The following is an 18491-nucleotide window of genomic DNA, read 5'->3' on the forward strand; positions in this document are numbered from 1 at the left end:
AATGTTACTTATTAAGCATTTTGTGTAACATATCTCTGTGATTTAAGGGCATGAAAATTCAAAGTTGGAAAATTGCGAAATTTTCAACATTTTTGCAAAATTTCCTTTCTTTCACACAGAAACGCAAGTAATATCAAATAAATTTTACCACTATCATGAAGTACAATATGTCACAAGAAAACAATGTCAGAATCACCGGGATCCGTTTAAGCGATCCAGAGTTATAACCTCATATAGGGACAGTGGTCAGAATTGTAAAAATTGGCCTGGTCATTAACATGCAAACTACCCTTGGGGGTAAAGGGGTTAATAATAGCATTGTCCTGGATGTCTTCTGCTGCAAGATTTTCTGTTTTGCCAAAACCAAGAATTTGCTTTCTTGCAGCTGGTTTTAGAAGGCTGCAGATTTGTGTGTTTCCTTACCCCACTCAAAGGACTCTTTAGTGAAATAAGATTTTATGACGGGCACTAAGTGGAAGGGACATTAACCACAGCTCTGAACACTTTGTCTACAATCCCTTAACATTGCCATGGAAATAGCCTGAATAAAATAAGTCAGGACATTCTTGTTCTCTCTCAAGTGCTGCCAGGATACTCCTAGCTGTGTATTTCCTATGGGTAATTCACAGATAACAAGCAAAGAGCGTCCGGTAGAGAGAATCTCATACACCACATGTTCAATGGGGACTGAAGAGACATGTACCGTAAAGTAATAACAAAGTGATAAATGTGGGTTTTCTCAATTTGGGTTTGGTGCGTCTTCTTTCTGTTGTATGGATTGTGCTCTGTCATAGATTGATCCGCAATTAAATCTGCATTGTAATGATTTTCTTTTGCTGTGTTTTACCTCTGATGTCTCTACAATATTTAATAAAAAATATGTGGCTGTTATTTAACACCTTTCCAAAATTCGCCTTAGGGCTCATTCACACCACAATATTTGTAGACCAAGTGCTGTCTATATTAAGAAAACGGACCACACTCCAACCAACGTTTTTCAATGGGTTGATCGATTTATTTTCACTGCCAAAATCTGCGTTTAATAGCTGCTGGTGTAAAAAAAAAAAAAACGGATCGCATACAGATGGCAAGTGAGAAAAAAGTCATCCCACTTTTCTGGATGAAACTCTGAACGATTTTATTTAAACGCTCATGGGAAACTAGCCTTACATTGGTGGTTGTGAAGGAGGAAAATATCTGCTAATGTCAATGTGGAAGAAGTTTTGGAACCAAGCCCACCCAATATGCAGCGGGTGACAGTTGTGTTATTATACAGCTGAGATTTGCCTACATCTGCCAAGATCAGAGATAACTCAGATCCTAACAGATTAAGGTCTTAGGTGTCCCTATGTCACTTCACTGCATGTTAGTACTCTGATTAGCCCAGAAGGATTGCATTGTATTGTACCAGCGCTCATACGATGGCATGTTCAAGTTTCATTATAAGATATAAAAAAGGACTTAAAAAATATTTTAAAAAATGTGAAAGGTAAACGTTTCCAATTTTGCCTTTTACCATATAATATGAACACAAAAAGTAAATATAATTGGTACCCCTGCATCTGTACAGCTCCCAACTATTAAAGGGAATGACTCTTTAAACACCAACCTGTGGAAAGCTATACAGACTAAATGCACAGTCCAAAAAGGGGGATCAATGCCCCTGTATGTATACAGTATTAAAAAAACTAAAGGAAAACAAAAGAAATGAGCTTGAACATACAGTATGTTAGTAAAAATGTAGTGTGTAGTTGTACATTCACACAATGGCCATTTAACAGACAGAAGATAGGATAAAAAGAAAATGAGCAAATACCCTGCAGTAAGTAAATACATAGTAATAGTACATGTTAATAACAAAGGGTTCTTGATTGACACTATGTTGAGCAAAAAAGCAGACAAGCAATCCCACCAGCACCAAGGTGTACCCAATCAGTTTGGTCCGATCTCTTATATAAAACCTCAGTCACACATCTACCCAAAGTAAGACGGTGCACTGTGAAACAGGACGGAAAGGAAGCTCTGCCACTAGGGACCCCTGATACTTATACTGCGCCACCCTGTGCTCTCTAGCGTCCCTAGATGGGTTCTTTCACCCCATGAGGCAATCACGTTCCTATCCCTTTCTTACCCTATTTACCTCTCTGCTTAGTGAGCAGGACAGAAGGAACGCTACTCCTTCTCTACTGTAAAGACACAGAAGGGAAACAGACCGCAATAAAAGAAAACCTCAATCATACAAAAATGATCGCAAACAATCGAGTGGGAAATAAGGAAGGAGAGGGTGAGGCAAACAAAATGGGAATAAAGACTGGAAGACACACACACAACACAACTACACGCAGATATTTCCCGAAACAACTGCAAACACCTGCTCCTCTCTCACCTCTGTCTTCCAGCTCCAAACCAGGAAGTTGCAAGCTATCACTGGCAACAACTGAAACTTAGAGGAGAGTATTTAAACCAGAGGGAAGTGATGAACTCAGAACAGCTGAGACAACTCAGGACAGAGAGCTTCAGGAGACAAACAGAACTGTTTAACCCTTGCAAGAACAGAGCAAGGAAAAACTGCTAATAGGAAGGTGAAGCAGTTCTAACCAGCGCATATGTACGTGTAACCACATCTTCTGGTCCCACTCTGTCACGGCATGCTCATGACAACCTCTCTGTGCCAGTAGGTTCAATAGGCAGGAGCAGAATGGGACTCAGACCTGACTTTTTTAACCTGGAAGCAGCATTATGTAAGGACAGAGACCCTGATTCCAACAATGTGTCATTTACTGAGCTACATGCTGTGGCTTTGTTTAAAATACTGCGGCATTTTGGTCACCTGTTCCTACTCCAAAAAAATGGAGGAAAATGTGATTAAAAAGTAATGGTCATCAAAATGGTGTCAATAAAAAGTAAATCTCTTTCTTAAAAAGGAAAAAAACATAATTTTGATATCTGGCAAAATAATGTGATGTAATTTTTATAACACAGTGATCAAACGTGTCATCAGGTTTGGTCAATATGAGATACGGCCAACACCTTTCAGTGCAGATATACAGCATTCTATAATGCTGTATATCTGCATCAATGAGAATGAAAAAAACTTTTATTACACTCGCCTGCGGGGCGGTTGGGTCAGGGGGGTGTCGATGTTCTTGGTCCAGCACCTCCCATCTTCTTACAATCGCCGTCCGCCTTCTTGCTTTGTGTTGATGATGCGTCCCTGAAGTGCACAGAAGCCAGGAAAGGTCAAAGTGCCCAGGCGCATAGGCACTGCAATACTTTGCTCTGCCTTCAACAGGGAGAAGAAATATACCTGTGCAGGAGCGCAATGCCGAGGACCCTGTGTAGATGATGCAGGGATGGATCATTGACACGGAGCAAAAAGGAGGACGGCGATCGTAAGAAGATGGGAGGTGCCGGACCAAGACCATCGACATCCCTCGGACCGGACCGCTCCGCAGGTGAGTATAATGAAGGTTCTTTTCTTCTTTTATAAGTCGGGTGTATATATACAGTATTATAGAAAGCTGTATATCAGCCCTGAAAGGTGGTGGCCGCATCTTATATCAGCCAAACATGGTGACAGGTTCCCTTTAAGCAAATTTCAAAACACAATGTCAAAATGGATGTTTTATTCAAATCCACCCAGTAAAGGCATTATATTTGGTTTTTCAATGCATTCTATGGTAATTAAATTAAATGGCACCATTTAAATGCTACTTGTCACACACAAAAAAAACAAGCCTTCTGCACCTGGTGAGCTTTTACCATCCCTGTATGCCCATATAGCTGCCAATAAAAACTGTTAATTGGGCTCCACGCTCAACTGGCTGAGCAGTACCACTAGAACACCTTAGAGCAATGATCCCCAACCTTTCTTACCTTGAGAGCAACATTTAGTTCTGAGAGATGGCTATGAGCCACCTCCAGCGCACCCATCCTTCCACACCTTACTGTTACCCAGAGCCCCGTTTACCAGTTTAATGATAGCCAAAGCTTCACCACAGAAATCCCCTTGTGACACCCTCTTTTATACGTAGTATACTTACATGTATGGGTACCCACTTTGCCCCCATTTGAAATTCCAGCATTAAGCACTCCCATCAAACTTTCTCATCCAGCTTCAACACCCATCTAACCAATAGCATCATCCTATCTCCATCTTACCATATATAGTGGGTACGGAAAGTATTCAGACCCCTGGTTATCGCCAGGGTGGGCAGGGTTAGTGCCAGGGTGGGTGGGGTTAGCACCCAATGCTCTCCCATCCTCCTGTCCCGGAAGAGGAGCTGCTGCCAGAGAGTCAGTCCAGAGCGATCTCTGTGCCGGCAGCTCGGTGCCTGTCTGCTAGTGATTTCTGTGACTTTCTGTTAGTGATCTGTGCCCCTCAGCTATGTGCTCCCCCTGTGATCTCTGTGTCCCCCAGCTATGTGCCCCAATATAATCTGTGACCCCATGTGATCTCTGTACTTCCCAACTATATGCCCCCTGTGATCTCTGTGCCTCCCAGCTATGTGCCCTCAGGTGATCTCTGTGCCCCCCGTGATCTCTGTGGCCCCATCATTGTGCCCTCCCCCTGTGATCTCTGTGTCCCCCTGTGATCCTGTGCCCCCCCAGCTACAGTATGTGCCCCCTGTGATTTCTGTACCCCATCTATGTGCCCCCTGTGATCTCTGTCACTCCTTTGATCTCTGCCCCCCGCTATATGCCCTCCTGTGATTTCTGTGCCCATCAGCTATATGCCCCCTGTGATCTCTTTGCCTCAGCTTTATGTACCCTTGTGATCTGTGCCCCCCAGCCACATGCCCCTGTGATCTCTGTTCCCCCTGTGATCTCTCTCCCTCCAGCTATATGCCCCCCCTGTGATTTCTGTGCCACCAGCTATATGCCCCCTGTGATCTCTGCACCCCACAGTTACATACACCTCTGTGATCTGAGGATCCCAGCTTTCTGCCCTACCTGTGATCTATGTACCCCCCTGTGATCCCTGTGCCCCCTGCTATGTACCCCCTGTACCCATAGCTATATATCCTCTTGTGGTTCTGTGCCCCCAGCTACGTGTCACTTTGCTTTCTGTGCCCCCATCCATGTGCCTTCTGTGATCTCTATCACCCCTTTGATCTCTGCCCCCCCGCTATATGCCCCCCTGTGATTTCTGTGCCCACCAGCTGTATGCCCCCTGTGATCTCTTTGCCCCAGCTATATGCACTCCTGTGATCTGTGCCCCCCAGCTACATGCCCCCTGTGATCTCGAGTACCTGTAAAAAGGCTCGAGTTACCTGTCATACAGGTATTGTCCTATCCTATATGGGGGACAGAGACGATCTGTGAGGACCTTATCTGAAGCCATAGGCAGTAAGAAACTATAACACCACCGTGCTAGATGAAGGCTTTAATCTTCACCTGGATAAGGGGACTCCCAACTTGCCTCCAATGCGGCCGGACCCTGCCTGCCCTGTGATCTGGTGCCCTTGGCTGTGGCTGCCTGAAATTTTCTGTAAACAAGGTAAAGAGACTGCAAACCTGTGTCCTTGTTCTTTACTGCACCTTCCATCATCTTCCATCTACACACCGGGAGCCAGCCAGAGAGAGCATGCTGGGCCCAGCCGGAAGTTGATGCACATGTGAGGGCAGCTACTGGCTGTTGGAGGCCGAGCGTGAGGAGCGGAGGCCGTCTGGAGACGCAAGACGATGAGCTGGGCCTGGCGGTGAATTTTTTTTTTTTTATGTGTCCCTTTGCCACTATGCTGGCACTTCTTAGAAAATAATATGTCTGGCTGCTGCACACAATTTGGAGGAGGTAAATAGTGGCTGTACTGCTGCAGTTTGCACCTTGAAGTGTGGGGGCGCTGGAGGGGAATATTCTGCCTGCAGGCCCCTGCACACAATTTGCAGGGTGGATGAGGGGGTTAAATAGTGGCTACAGTTTGCCCCTTAGATGGTGGTGGTGAATATTCTACCTGCAGTCCTGCACACAATTTGAAGGGGGGGGGGGTAAATAGTGGCTTCTGCTGCAGTTTACACATTACAGGGGGTGGGGAGATATTCTGCCTGCACACAATTTGCACATTAGTGTGGAGGAGGGGGGTAAACAGAGCCTTGGACCATCAGAGGGGCCCACTCACAGTTGGGGCACGGGCCGCTCCCGCAGCATCTCTGATCTGCCAGACCGCCGGAGCTGCTTGATTACTGTCACTTCACCAAACAATCCATGGCCGCTCGCAGTGTGCCATGCGGCTGTGTCTGGTTGTAATGACGTGGCAGGGGCGGCACTGCACTTTTAATTGTGCTTGGGTGTCGCCTTAGTCGCGTCATTACTAGCAGACACAAAACAAAACAAAAGGGGTGGAGGGCACCATCATCCTTATAACAAACTGGGATCAACCCGGGGTATGTCCAACACGAGTAATGTCAAAAAACAAGAGAAAAGGAGACATACACAAGACCGGGGATCACCAAAAAAAGAACAATAATAATTATAATAATCAGTTTTACTGGGGTCAAAACAAGACACAGCACACAATAAAAACATTTAAAAACCAAACAGGTACATCCCTAAATAGGGTATACCCCCCAAGACCAGAAAAGAGGCTAATGCTGAAATAAATAGTACAAATGTAGCATAGCATGCAAAACAGATGGTATAGAAAGCGCAAACAGAATATACAAACAATTGCTCAAGAGCAGGATAATAATATTTGCCCTACAGGCATAAAGTTGTTATGGCCATGACAAAAATAAAAAATAAAAATAAATAAATAAAATAAAAAATGATAAATCAAGCTTCACAAAATGAACCTAATCAGACTGATGTATCACCTAATATTTTATATAAGTAGAGCATATGTCGCCCAAAAATAAATACATCAATAATATGCGGTCTGATATAATTAGGTCCATACAGGAGGCAAAATCGAATGACTCATTAAACTGCTATTAGTATATACAAATGCACCCAATGTGCTGAAGGGGCCCCATATGTAAAGTGCTGTATGCAAGATGTACAAAGTCTGTAGTGTGGGGTGGGAGACCAGACTTAAACCCCACAAACTACGGATAAGGTGAATATAGACCTACAAATACAGGGTACATAAATATCGCACCTGCCTACCGATGGTAGCTAGATAGAGAAGGAAATGCATACAGACAATATCCTATGACTAATCAGACAGACGCTAGTAGATACAGATACACCTTATACACTGCACAAGCCCAATATGTACGATGCCATATGCCAGATATTAAAGTCTATCATATTGGATGGAGGAAAATGCCTGAACCCCACAGACTAAACATAGGATCCATATAGGTCCACAAATAGAAGGCATACCACTATCGCGGCTGCCTACAAGCAGTAACTAGAAAAATATGTACATCGGGTTACAGCGCATAAGGACTTCATTCTCCAACTGCTATTCTTTATATTGGACAAAAACTATTTTGTCTTTGATAGAAAGTTTTTTCGTCAGCTATCTGGTACAGCGATGGGTGCACGTTGTGCACCATCGTACGCCAATTTATTTCTTGGATGGTGGGAGGAGTTGATTGTTTATAAACATCAGGCTTTTTTATCTAATGTATTGGTGTGGCAACGCTACATCGATGACATTTTGCTGATATGGTCTGGTCCTTTGGAGGAGTGCAATAGGTTCATCACGGAGCTAAATGACAACTCTCTCAATATCAAACTCACAGCATTGATTTTTTGCATCTTAAATTTTCCATCCAAAATTCAGGTATTGTGAGCTCTTTATTCAGAAAAACTACTGCCACCAATAGCCTTCTCCACTATACAAGCTTCCATCCATATCATCTTAGGAAGGGGATCCCTAAGGGACAGTTTCTCCGGCTGAGAAGAAATTGCAGTACCGACACTGATTTTCTACAACAGGCCAGAGACCTATCGTGTCGGTTCAAGAAGAGAGGGTATCCCCAAAGGGCCATCTCGGGTGCATTCCAACATGCCCTAGAACAAGATAGGAGCAGCCTTCTTACAAAAAAGGTACATGATTCTGCTCGACCACTTTCTCTAATTACCACTTACAACAACCAGTGGGCGGAAATTCGCAAAATACTCCAGAACAACTGGGATATCCTCATGAGTGAGAGAAGAATTGTACCTTTTGTTTCTAGCTCACTCTGTCTAGTGGCCAGAAGAGCCAAAAATTTGAGGGACACACTGTGTCATAGCCATTATCAACGGCCTTCCTCAAGATTAAACAGGGGAACTAGGATATATGGCTTGTATCCATGTGGCGGGTGCACAGTCTGTCAATATATGATTGCACAGGATGGTTACTCTATATCTACCCTCCCTTTCCAGATCCGTCCCAAGGAATTCTTCACCTGCAGATCCAGAAACATCATCTATGCGATCATCTGTGCAGTGTATAAGGTGTATCTGTATGTACTAGCGTCTGTCTGATTAGTTAGGATGTACCTGTTTGGTTTTTAAATGTTTTTATTGTGTGCTGTGTCTTGTTTTGACCCCAATAAAACTGATTATTATAATTATTATTGTTCTTTTTTTAGTGATCCCCGGTCTTGTGTATGTCTCCTTTTACTAGCAGACACAGCCGCACTGCATGCCACCATGTCTGTTGGAGCCACAAACACAGGGGGAGCTGCCCGGGCCCCGACGGCGAGTTGGCCCCTCTGATGGTCCAGGACCATGTCCGTGACTGTGATGGTCCTGCACTACCACATGACTAAGGAGCTGGACGGGACACACTCAGACTGGGGCAGGTGAGCGAGGCTTGTTGCAAGCTTCCCCAATCCCCATATTAAAAATATTTATTATATTTTATTGGGGGGGGCATTCCGACTTTTGGTATGGGGCCCCATGATTTCTATGTATGCCCCTGTGAGTAGAAGCATCCTTTTGAGCTAGTAGAGCCATGAGTCTTCTTGGGAATGATGCAACAAGTTTTCACACCTGGATTTGGGGATCCTCTGCCATTCTTCCTTGCAGATCCTCTCCAGTTCCAGCAGGTTGGATGGTGAACGTTGGTGGACAGCCATTTTCATGTCTCTCCAGAGATGCTAAATTGGGTTTAGGTCAGGGCTCTGGCTGGGCCAGTCAAGAATGGTCATAGAGTTGTTCTGAAGCCACTCCTTTGTTATTTTAGCTGTGTGCTTAGGGTCATTGTATTGTTGGAAGGTGAACCTTCGGCCAAGTCTGAGGGCCAGAGCACTCTGGAAGAGGTTTTCATCCAGGATATCTCTGTACTTGGCCACATTCATGTTTCCTTCAATGAAAACCAGTCGTCCTGTCCCTGCAGCTGAAAAATACCCCCACACTAAGCATGATGCTGCCACCACAATGTTTCACTGTTGAGATTGTATTGGGCAGGTGATGAGCAGTGCCTGGTTTTCTCCACACATACAGCTTAGAATTATTACCAAAAAGGTTTATCTTTGTCTATCTTTGTCTCATGAGACCATAGAATCTTATTTCCCATAGTCCGGGAGTCTTTCATGTGTTTTTTAGCAAACTCTATGTGGGCTTTCATATGTCTTGCACTGAGGAGAGGCTTCAGTTGGACCACTCTGCCTAAAGGCCCGACTGGTGGAGGGCTGCAGTGATAGTTGACTTTCTGGAGCTTTCTCCCATGTTATGGACCTGGTGGTTAGGAGCCCCCGGCACGACCTGATAGTTAAACTCACACAGGACAAGCTCTGGGATGTGGGAGCTCTGCTGACCGCAACCCCTAATCCTATCACAACAACTAGAAATAGCCGTGGAGCGTTCCTGACACTCCCTAGACGCCTCTTCACAGCCTAAGAGCTAGCTAGCCCTAGAGATAGAAAATAAAGCCTACCTTGCCTCAGAGAAATTCCCCAAAGGAAAAGGCAGCCCCCCACATATATTGACTGTGAGTAAAGATGAAAGTCACAAACGCAGAAATGAAACAGGTTTCAGCAAAGGGAGGCCAGACTTACTAAACAGACAGAGGATAGGAAAGGTATCTTTGCGGTCAGCACAAAAAACTACAAAAGACCACGCAGAGTGTGCAAAAAGACCTCCGCACCGACTAACGGTGCGGAGATGCCACTCTGCATCCCAGAGCTTCCAGCTAGCAAGGCAAAATCATGATATCCAGCTGGACAAGGAAACAATGAACAAATAATAACTAGCAGGAACTTAGCTTCTGCTGGAGTAGACAGGTCACCAGAAAGATCCAAGAGCGAACTGAACCAATGCAGGAACATTGACAGCTGGCATGGAGTAACGATCTGAGTGAAGTTAAATAGAGCAGCCAACCAAAGGATAAATCACGTCACCTGTGTAAGGAACCTCAGAAGCAGCAGCTCCACTCACAGCCACCAGAGGGAGTCCATGGACAGAACTCGCCGAAGTACCATTCACGACTACAGGAGGGAGTTCGACAACAGAATTCACAACAGTACCCCCCCCCCTTGAGGAGGGGTCACCGAACCCTCACCAGAGCCCCCAGGCCGATCAGGATGAGCCAAACGAAAGGCACGAACTAGATCGGCAGCATGAACATCAGAGGCAAAAACCCAGGAATTATCTTCCTGACCATAACCCTTCCACTTGACCAGGTACTGGAGTTTCCGTCTCGAAACACGAGAATCCAAAATCTTCTCCACCACATACTCCAACTCTCCCTCGACCAACACCTGGGCAGGAGGATCAACGGAGGGAACCATAGGCACCACGTATCTCCGCAAAAACAACCTATGGAACACATTATGGATGGCAAAAGAAGCTGGAAGGTCCAAACGAAATGACACAGGATTAAGAACTTCAGAAATCTTATATGGCCCAATGAAATGAGGCTTAAACTTAGGAGAGGAAACCTTCATAGGAACATGACGAGATGACAACCAAACCAAATCCCCAACACGAAGTCGGGGACCAACACAGCGCCGGCGGTTAGCGAAACGTTGAGCCTTCTCCTGGGACAATGTCAAATTGTCCACCACATGAGTCCAAATCTGCTGCAACCTGTCCACCACAGTATCCACACAGGACAGTCCGAAGGCTCAACCTGCCCTGAAGAGAAACGAGGATGGAAACCAGAATTACAGAAAAAAGGAGAAACCAAAGTAGCCGAGCTGGCCCGATTATTAAGGGCGAACTCAGCCAAAGGCAAGGACACCCAATCATCCTGATCAGCAGAAACAAAGCATCTCAGATATGTTTCCAAAGTCTGATTAGTTCGTTCGGTTTGGCCATTAGTCTGAGGATGGAAAGCCGAAGAAAAAGACAAATCAATGCCCATCTTAGCACAAAAGGACCGCCAAAACCTCGAAACAAACTGGGAACCTCTGTCCGAGACAATGTTCTCCGGAATGCCATGCAAACGAACCACATGCTGGAAAAACAATGGCACCAAATCAGAGGAGGAAGGCAATTTAGACAAGGGTACCAAATGGACCATCTTAGAGAAGCGATCACAAACCACCCAAATGACCGACATCCTTTGAGAAACAGGGAGATCAGAAATAAAATCCATGGAAATATGCGTCCAGGGAATCTTCGGGACTGGCAAGGGCAAAAGCAACCCACTGGCACGAGAACAGCAGGGCTTAGCCCGAGCACAAGTCCCACAGGACTGCACAAAAGAACGCACATCCCGTGACAAAAGGATCTAGCCACCAAATCTCTGGTACCAAAGATTCCAGGATGACCAGCCAACACCGAACAATGAACCTCAGAGATAACTCTACTAGTCCATCTATCAGGGACAAACAGTTTCTCCGTTGGACAACGGTCAGGTCTATCAGCCTGAAACTTCTGCAGCACGCGCCGCAAATCAGGGGAGATGGCAGACAAAATTACCCCCTCTTTAAGAATACCCTCCAGAACACCCGGAGAGTCAGGCACAAAACTCCTTGACAGGGCATCAGCCTTAACATTCTTAGATCCCGGAAGGTATGAAACCACAAAATCAAAACGGGAGAGAAAGAGCGACCATCGAGCCTGTCTAAGATTCAACCGTTTGGCAGACTCGAGATAAGTCAAATTCTTGTGATCCGTCAAGACCACCACGTGATGTTTAGCTCCTTCAAGCCAATGTCGCCACTCCTCGAATGCCCACTTCATGGCCAACAACTCTCGATTGCCAACATCATAATTGCGCTCAGCAGGCGAGAATTTTCTAGAAAAGAAGGCACATGGTTTCATCATCGAGCCATCAGAACTTCTTTGCGACAAAACAGCCCCTGCTCCAATCTCAGAAGCATCAACCTCGACCTGAAACGAGAGCGAAACATCTGGCTGGCACAACACAGGGGCAGAAGAAAAACGACGCTTCAACTCCTGAAAAGCCTCTACAGCCGCAGAGGACCAATTGACCACATCAGCACCTTTCTTGGTCAAATCAGTCAACAGTTTAGCACTACTAGAAAAATTAGTGATGAAGCGACGGTAAAAATTAGCAAAGCCCAGGAACTTCTGCAGGCTCTTCACAGATGTCGGCTGAGTCCAATCATAAATGGCCTGAACTTTAACAGGGTCCATCTCGATAGTAGAAGGGGAAAAAATGAAACCCAAAAATGAAACCTTCTGAACTCCAAAGAGACACTTTGACCCCTTCACAAACAAGGAATTCGCACGAAGGACCTGGAACACCATTCTGACCTGCTTCACATGAGACTCCCAATCATCCGAAAAGACCAAAATGTCATCCAAATATACAATCATGAATCTATCCAGGTACTCTCGGAAGATGTCATGCATAAAGGACTGAAACACAGATGGAGCATTAGAAAACCCGAATGGCATAACCAGGTACTCAAAATGGCCCTCGGGCATATTAAATGCTGTTTTCCATTCATCGCCCTGTTTAATTCGCACAAGATTATACGCCCCTCGAAGATCTATCTTGGTGAACCAACTAGCCCCCTTAATCCGAGCAAACAAATCAGACAGCAGCGGCAAAGGATACTGAAATTTGACTGTGATCTTATTAACCCCTGCTGTTCTGTTCGGTCTGGGGAGACCTATTTTGAACTTTGGTATTTTTTGGGGTGTTCAAGATGCGGTTCTGAAACTTGTGGTTGATTGACTTAAATGAGGATGGGTCGGTCGGCCACGGGTTTCAGAGCCGCATCTTGAATATTTTAAAGAATATTGAAGTTCAAAGTCGGTCATTTTTGACCAACAGAACAGCAGGGTTAAGAAGGCGGTAATCAATACAAGGTCTCAAAGAGCCATCCTTCTTGGCCACAAAAAAGAACCCTGCTCCCAATGGTGACGTTGACGGGCGAATATGACCCTTCTCCAAGGATTCCTTTATATAACTCCGCATAGCAGCGTGCTCTGGCACAGATAAATTAAACAGTCGGCCCTTAGGAAACTTACTACCAGGAATCAAATTAATAGCACAATCGCAATCCCTATGAGGAGGTAGGGGACCGGATTTGGGCTCTTCAAATACATCCCGGTAATCTGATAAAAACTCAGGGACTTCAGAAGGAGTGGAAGGCGAAATTGACAACAATGGAACATCACCATGTACCCCCTGACAACCCCAGCCGGACACAGACATAGATTTCCAATCCAACACTGGATTATGGACCTGTAGCCATGGCAACCCCAAAACGACCACATCATGCAGATTATGCAACACCAAAAAGCGAATATCCTCCTGATGTGCAGGAGCCATGCACATGGTCAATTGAGTCCAGTACTGAGGTTTATTCTTGGCCAAAGGCGTAGCATCAATTCTTCTCAATGGAATAGGATACTGCAAGGGCTCCAAGAAAAAACCACAGCGCCTGGCAAACTCCAAGTCCATCAAATTCAGGGCAGCGCCTGAATCCACAAATGCCATAACAGAATAGGACGACAGAGAGCAAATCAGAGTAACGGACAAAAGAAATTTAGACTGTACCGTACCAATGGTGGCAGACCTAGCGAACCGCTTAGTGCGCTTAGGACAATCGGAGATAGCATGAGTGGATTCACCACAGTAAAAACACAGCCCATTCCGACGTCTGTGTTCTTGCCGTTCAGCTCTGGTCAAAGTCCTATCACACTGCATAGGCTCAGGCCTATGCTCAGAGAATACCGCCAAATGGTGTACAGCATTGCACTCACGCAAGCGCCGATCGATCTGAATGGCCAAAGACATAGACTAATTCAGACCAGCAGGCGTGGGAAATCCCACCATGACATCCTTAAGGGCTTCAGAAAGACCCTTTCTGAAAATTGCCGCCAGGGCACACTCATTCCACTGAGTAAGCACAGACCACTTTCTAAACTTCTGACAGTACACCTCCGCTTCATCCTGACCCTGACACAAAGCCAGCAAGATTTTCTCTGCCTGACCCACTGAATTTGGTTCATCATAAAGCAATCCAAGCGCCAGAAAAAACGCATCAACATCACGCAATGCAGGATCTCCTGGCGCAAGGGAAAATGCCCAGTCTTGAGGGTCACCACGCAGCAAAGAAATAATTATTTTTACTTGTTGAACGGGGTCACCAGAGGAGCGGGGTTTCAAAGCTAGGAATAGTTTACAATTATTTTTGAAATTCAGGAACTTAGATCTATCCCCAGAAAATAAATCAGGAATAGGAATTCTAGGCTCTAACATCGGATTCTGAACCACAAAATCTTGAATGTTTTGTACCCTTGCAGTGAGATGATCCACACAAGAGGACAGACCTTGAATGTCCATATCTACACCTGTGTCCTGAACCACCCAAAGGTTTAGGGGAAAAGAAAGACAAAACACAGAGCAAAGAAAAAAAAATGGTCTCAGAACCTCTCTTATCCCTGTATTGAGATGCATTAATACTTTGGGCCAGCTGTACTGTTATGGACCTGGTGGTTAGGAGCCCCCAGCACGACCTGATAGTTAAACTCACACAGGACAAGCTCTGGGATGTGGGAGCTCTGCTGACCGCAACCCCTAATCCTATCACAACAACTAGAAATAGCCGTGGAGCGTTCCTGACACTCCCTAGACGCCTCTTCACAGCATAAGAGCTAGCTAGCCCTAGAGATAGATAATAAAGCCTACCTTGCCTCAGAGAAATTCCCCAAAGGAAAAGGCAGCCTCCCACATATATTGACTGTGAGTAAAGATGAAAGTCACAAACGCAGAAATGAAACAGGTTCCAGCAAAGGGAGGCCAGACTTACTAAACAGACAGAGGATAGGAAAGGTATCTTTGCGGTCAGCACAAAAAATTACAAAAGACCACGCAGAGTGTGCAAAAAGACCTCCGCACCGACTAACGGTGCGGAGGTGCCACTCTGCATCCCAGAGCTTCCAGCTAGCAAGGCGAAATCATGAAAGCAAGCTAGACAAGAAAACAATGAACAAATAATAAACTAGCAGGGACTGAGGGAGTCCATGGACAGAACTCGCCGAAGTACCATTCACGACCACAGGAGGAAGTTCGACAACAGAATTCCCAACACCCATCTCTCTACTGCATCTCTGGAGCTCAGCCACAGTGATCTTGGGGTTCTTCTTTACCTCTCTCACCAAGGCTCTCCCACGATTGCTCAGTTTGGCTGGAAAGCCAGGTCTAGGAAGACTTCTGGTGGTCCCAAACTTCTTCCGTTTAAGGATTATGAAGACCACTGTGCTCTTAGGAACCTTGAATACTGCAGAAATTATTTTATAACCTTAGCCAGATCTGTGCCTTGCCACAATTCTCTGAGTTCCTTGGCCAGTTCCATTGACCTCCTGATTCTCATTTGGTCTTTGAATGTGACTTAAATATGAGCAAAGGGTCTGAATACTTATGGCCATGTGATATTTCAGTTTGTCTTTTTTAATAAATTTGTAAAAATTTCTTCATTTCTGTTTTTTTTTCAGCCAAGATGGGGTGCAGAGTGTACATAAATGAGAATTTTTTGTAACTTTTTTGAATTTACCAAATGGCTGCAATGAAACAAAGAGTGAAAAATTTAAAGGGGACTGAATACTTTCTGTACCCACTCTATATGTGTATTCAGATCCGCTCTCCTGTGCTGGGAAACTCACCAAAGTAACCATCTGGAGACCATTTCTCCATAGCTGTTTTCTAGACCTTGCGCTAATGTACCGAGTTGGCAAACAGCCATGAGCCACAGACCTTGGACCCATGAGACATGTGGCTCTAGAGCCATAGGTTGGGACTGCTGCGTTAGAGATTCAACTAATAGAATCTATATAATTTGATAGGTGTGTTGTTATGACCATGCTTTTGCCATGTTTTATTTTATTTATTGTATTGTTAATCTAATCTAACTTCTAACTCAAGTAGATTTCAAGATAATTTCCAAAGTATCCGAATAGGTAGGAATTATAACATCAGAGGTGAAGATTTAATCGGTGCCCTAGGTTTGTATCTAAATACTTTTTACCAAAGCAGAGTAGTTCATCCCCCACTCACCTTGAACCCCAGGGAGACACTCAATTTGACTGGGCCACAAACAGGTTAAGACATTTAAATTCGTCTATGATTGGAACTCCCATTATAGTGCATAGAACTGAGCATGTGCAACCATCACAACACTGGACATACCATAGTTCTCAAGAGAAATGTGGACCAAAGAGGTCCATAACGATTGGACATTTTAAGGATTTCTCTGTAAGTATAAGATGGATTAAAGTACATCCTGCTGTTAATGTCAATTTGTTCCATGGTTATAGATCACATACCACAGCTGCTGTATCTGTGCATTACAAGGTGTGGTAGGTTTATATAGACACATATATACTATTGAAAACCTGCAGTTTTTTAAATTCTCTGCGCTTTTCCTTTACGTGTGCCAAGCTGGCATCCTTACTGGCTACATTGCAGAATGGCATTCTTGCATTCCGGTCTGTGCTGCCAGTTCCCACACAATGTGAAGGAGGGAGGAAGGGGAGGTGAGGCAGTGGGAAAGGGAAAGACTTACACAGAAATAAAGAATTGAAACACATATTTGCAGATGACCACAGTTCATATTAATCCAATACTAAATACAGTCCACTCAGGAATAATGCCATGCAATGCACAAATAATAGAAAAATGTCTAATTTGTATAAAGCAAACATAATTCCCACGACAATGATAAAACAAACTTTTTCTAAGTTTTTCACAGTGATTTACACGGATTTACTTACATGGTAATGATGTCTGGTGGAAAGTCCTTGGCAGAAGGAATGGTCCATAATCCAGCACCAGAACAATTGACATAAATTGTTGTGCACCTGCAGTGCAGAGGACACAGTATTGGAGTCTGTGCTCTGGATCTCTGTCCTTGGTCTGAGGAACCATCACCCTCAAGCTCACTTTCAGAGCTTTCCAGATTTGTTGACCTACATCCCAAATTAATTCCTGATTCATGAGATCTCTTCTTTCTCAATTTTAAATTTGCATTTAACAGGGATGCATACAAGAGAATAGTATACAAGAGAAACAGCAGTACTGGTTGTCCAGCTGTCCAACACCTGAACATGATAGCTGAGCGTTGAAGGTCAAGGGTAGCAGGTGCGTGGACTATATAGACCAAAGCAACCAGTATACAACTATGTGTCAAGTGTATTTAGGATGAATCAACAGACAATACCTGGACAATATTTCTTGCCATCAATACTATCATAACCTATTTCCCTAGGCCACCATAATTCCAGCTCTATGAAACCTGGGATCATCCCAATGCGAATAATTCTGACTGCATAATCCTCTCTCCTGTCTCGGCTACAACTTGTCTTGCAGTGCTCCAGTGCTGCTTATGTTTTCATTGTGACCAGTGTTACCCCTGGATTTTTAGCCCTGCTCCTATTCTTTCATCATTAGCCTGTGCCCTAAGGGGGGTGTATCTCTCTAAACAAGGTCTCACCCACCCCCATAAATTCTCCCTAGAACATTCTTTACCTGCATCTCTTGGAAACCACGTTGTGTATCTCAGTGGGCGGGGGGACATTTAAATAAATTGCTGAACTCTGTCTTTCTGGAAAGGCAGTGAAATCGAAATGATGCCCTATAAATGAAAATGGTACCGAACAATTTTCAAAAGCTGTCCACGCTATATGATGAGTTATACAAAAATGGAACCCCTTTATACATATGGCATGCTAAACAGAATCAAGTGACAAAATTAGCCACATACTTCTTGAGGAAAATACATACTTTTTGGACTACTTCTGTCACCACTACTACACAATATGGTAGTGGCCATTTTCTTGATACTTTTGGGACATTTTTCCAAAAATTACTCACCAATTCCTCTTTTAGATATCAGCCTATGTGTTACTTCTAAAGTGCTGCTTATACATCATGCATAGCAGTAGACATACTAAGAGCACCAGCAGTAAAACGTTGACAACTGGACTCTGCAACACAAAAGGTCCATTGTTCGATGGAGTTTCTCTGTGATACATCGTAAATCCTAACAAAGGGTAATGGGGATCTTTCATTAGGGCTCCTAGGAATGGTACTGCACATGCAAATCTCTGTAGACAGGACCTTTTGACACTATTCTTGATACTTACCATGCCATATATTGCAACTTTCTGAGCTTTTCCTTGTCTGGTAAAA

General features: G+C 44.5%; 1 protein-coding gene across 1 annotated transcript in view; it reads right to left on the minus strand.

The window, feature by feature from the left end:
- The window catches only part of LOC138666740 (polycystin-1-like), a 279344-nt gene extending 261510 nt beyond the window's left edge, over positions 1-17834 (minus strand). Inside the window, exons 1-3 of the mRNA XM_069754924.1 lie at positions 17829-17834; positions 17380-17450; positions 17075-17161 (exon numbers count right to left, since the gene is read on the minus strand). Coding sequence (XP_069611025.1) covers positions 17075-17161; positions 17380-17450; positions 17829-17834 — 164 coding nt within the window. The remainder of the gene's footprint in view (positions 1-17074; positions 17162-17379; positions 17451-17828) is intronic.
- Between the last annotated feature and the right edge of the window lie 657 nt (positions 17835-18491).

Source organism: Ranitomeya imitator, chromosome 2, assembly GCF_032444005.1.
Source record: "Ranitomeya imitator isolate aRanImi1 chromosome 2, aRanImi1.pri, whole genome shotgun sequence".
In the NCBI taxonomy this organism is placed as follows: Eukaryota; Metazoa; Chordata; class Amphibia; order Anura; family Dendrobatidae; genus Ranitomeya; species Ranitomeya imitator.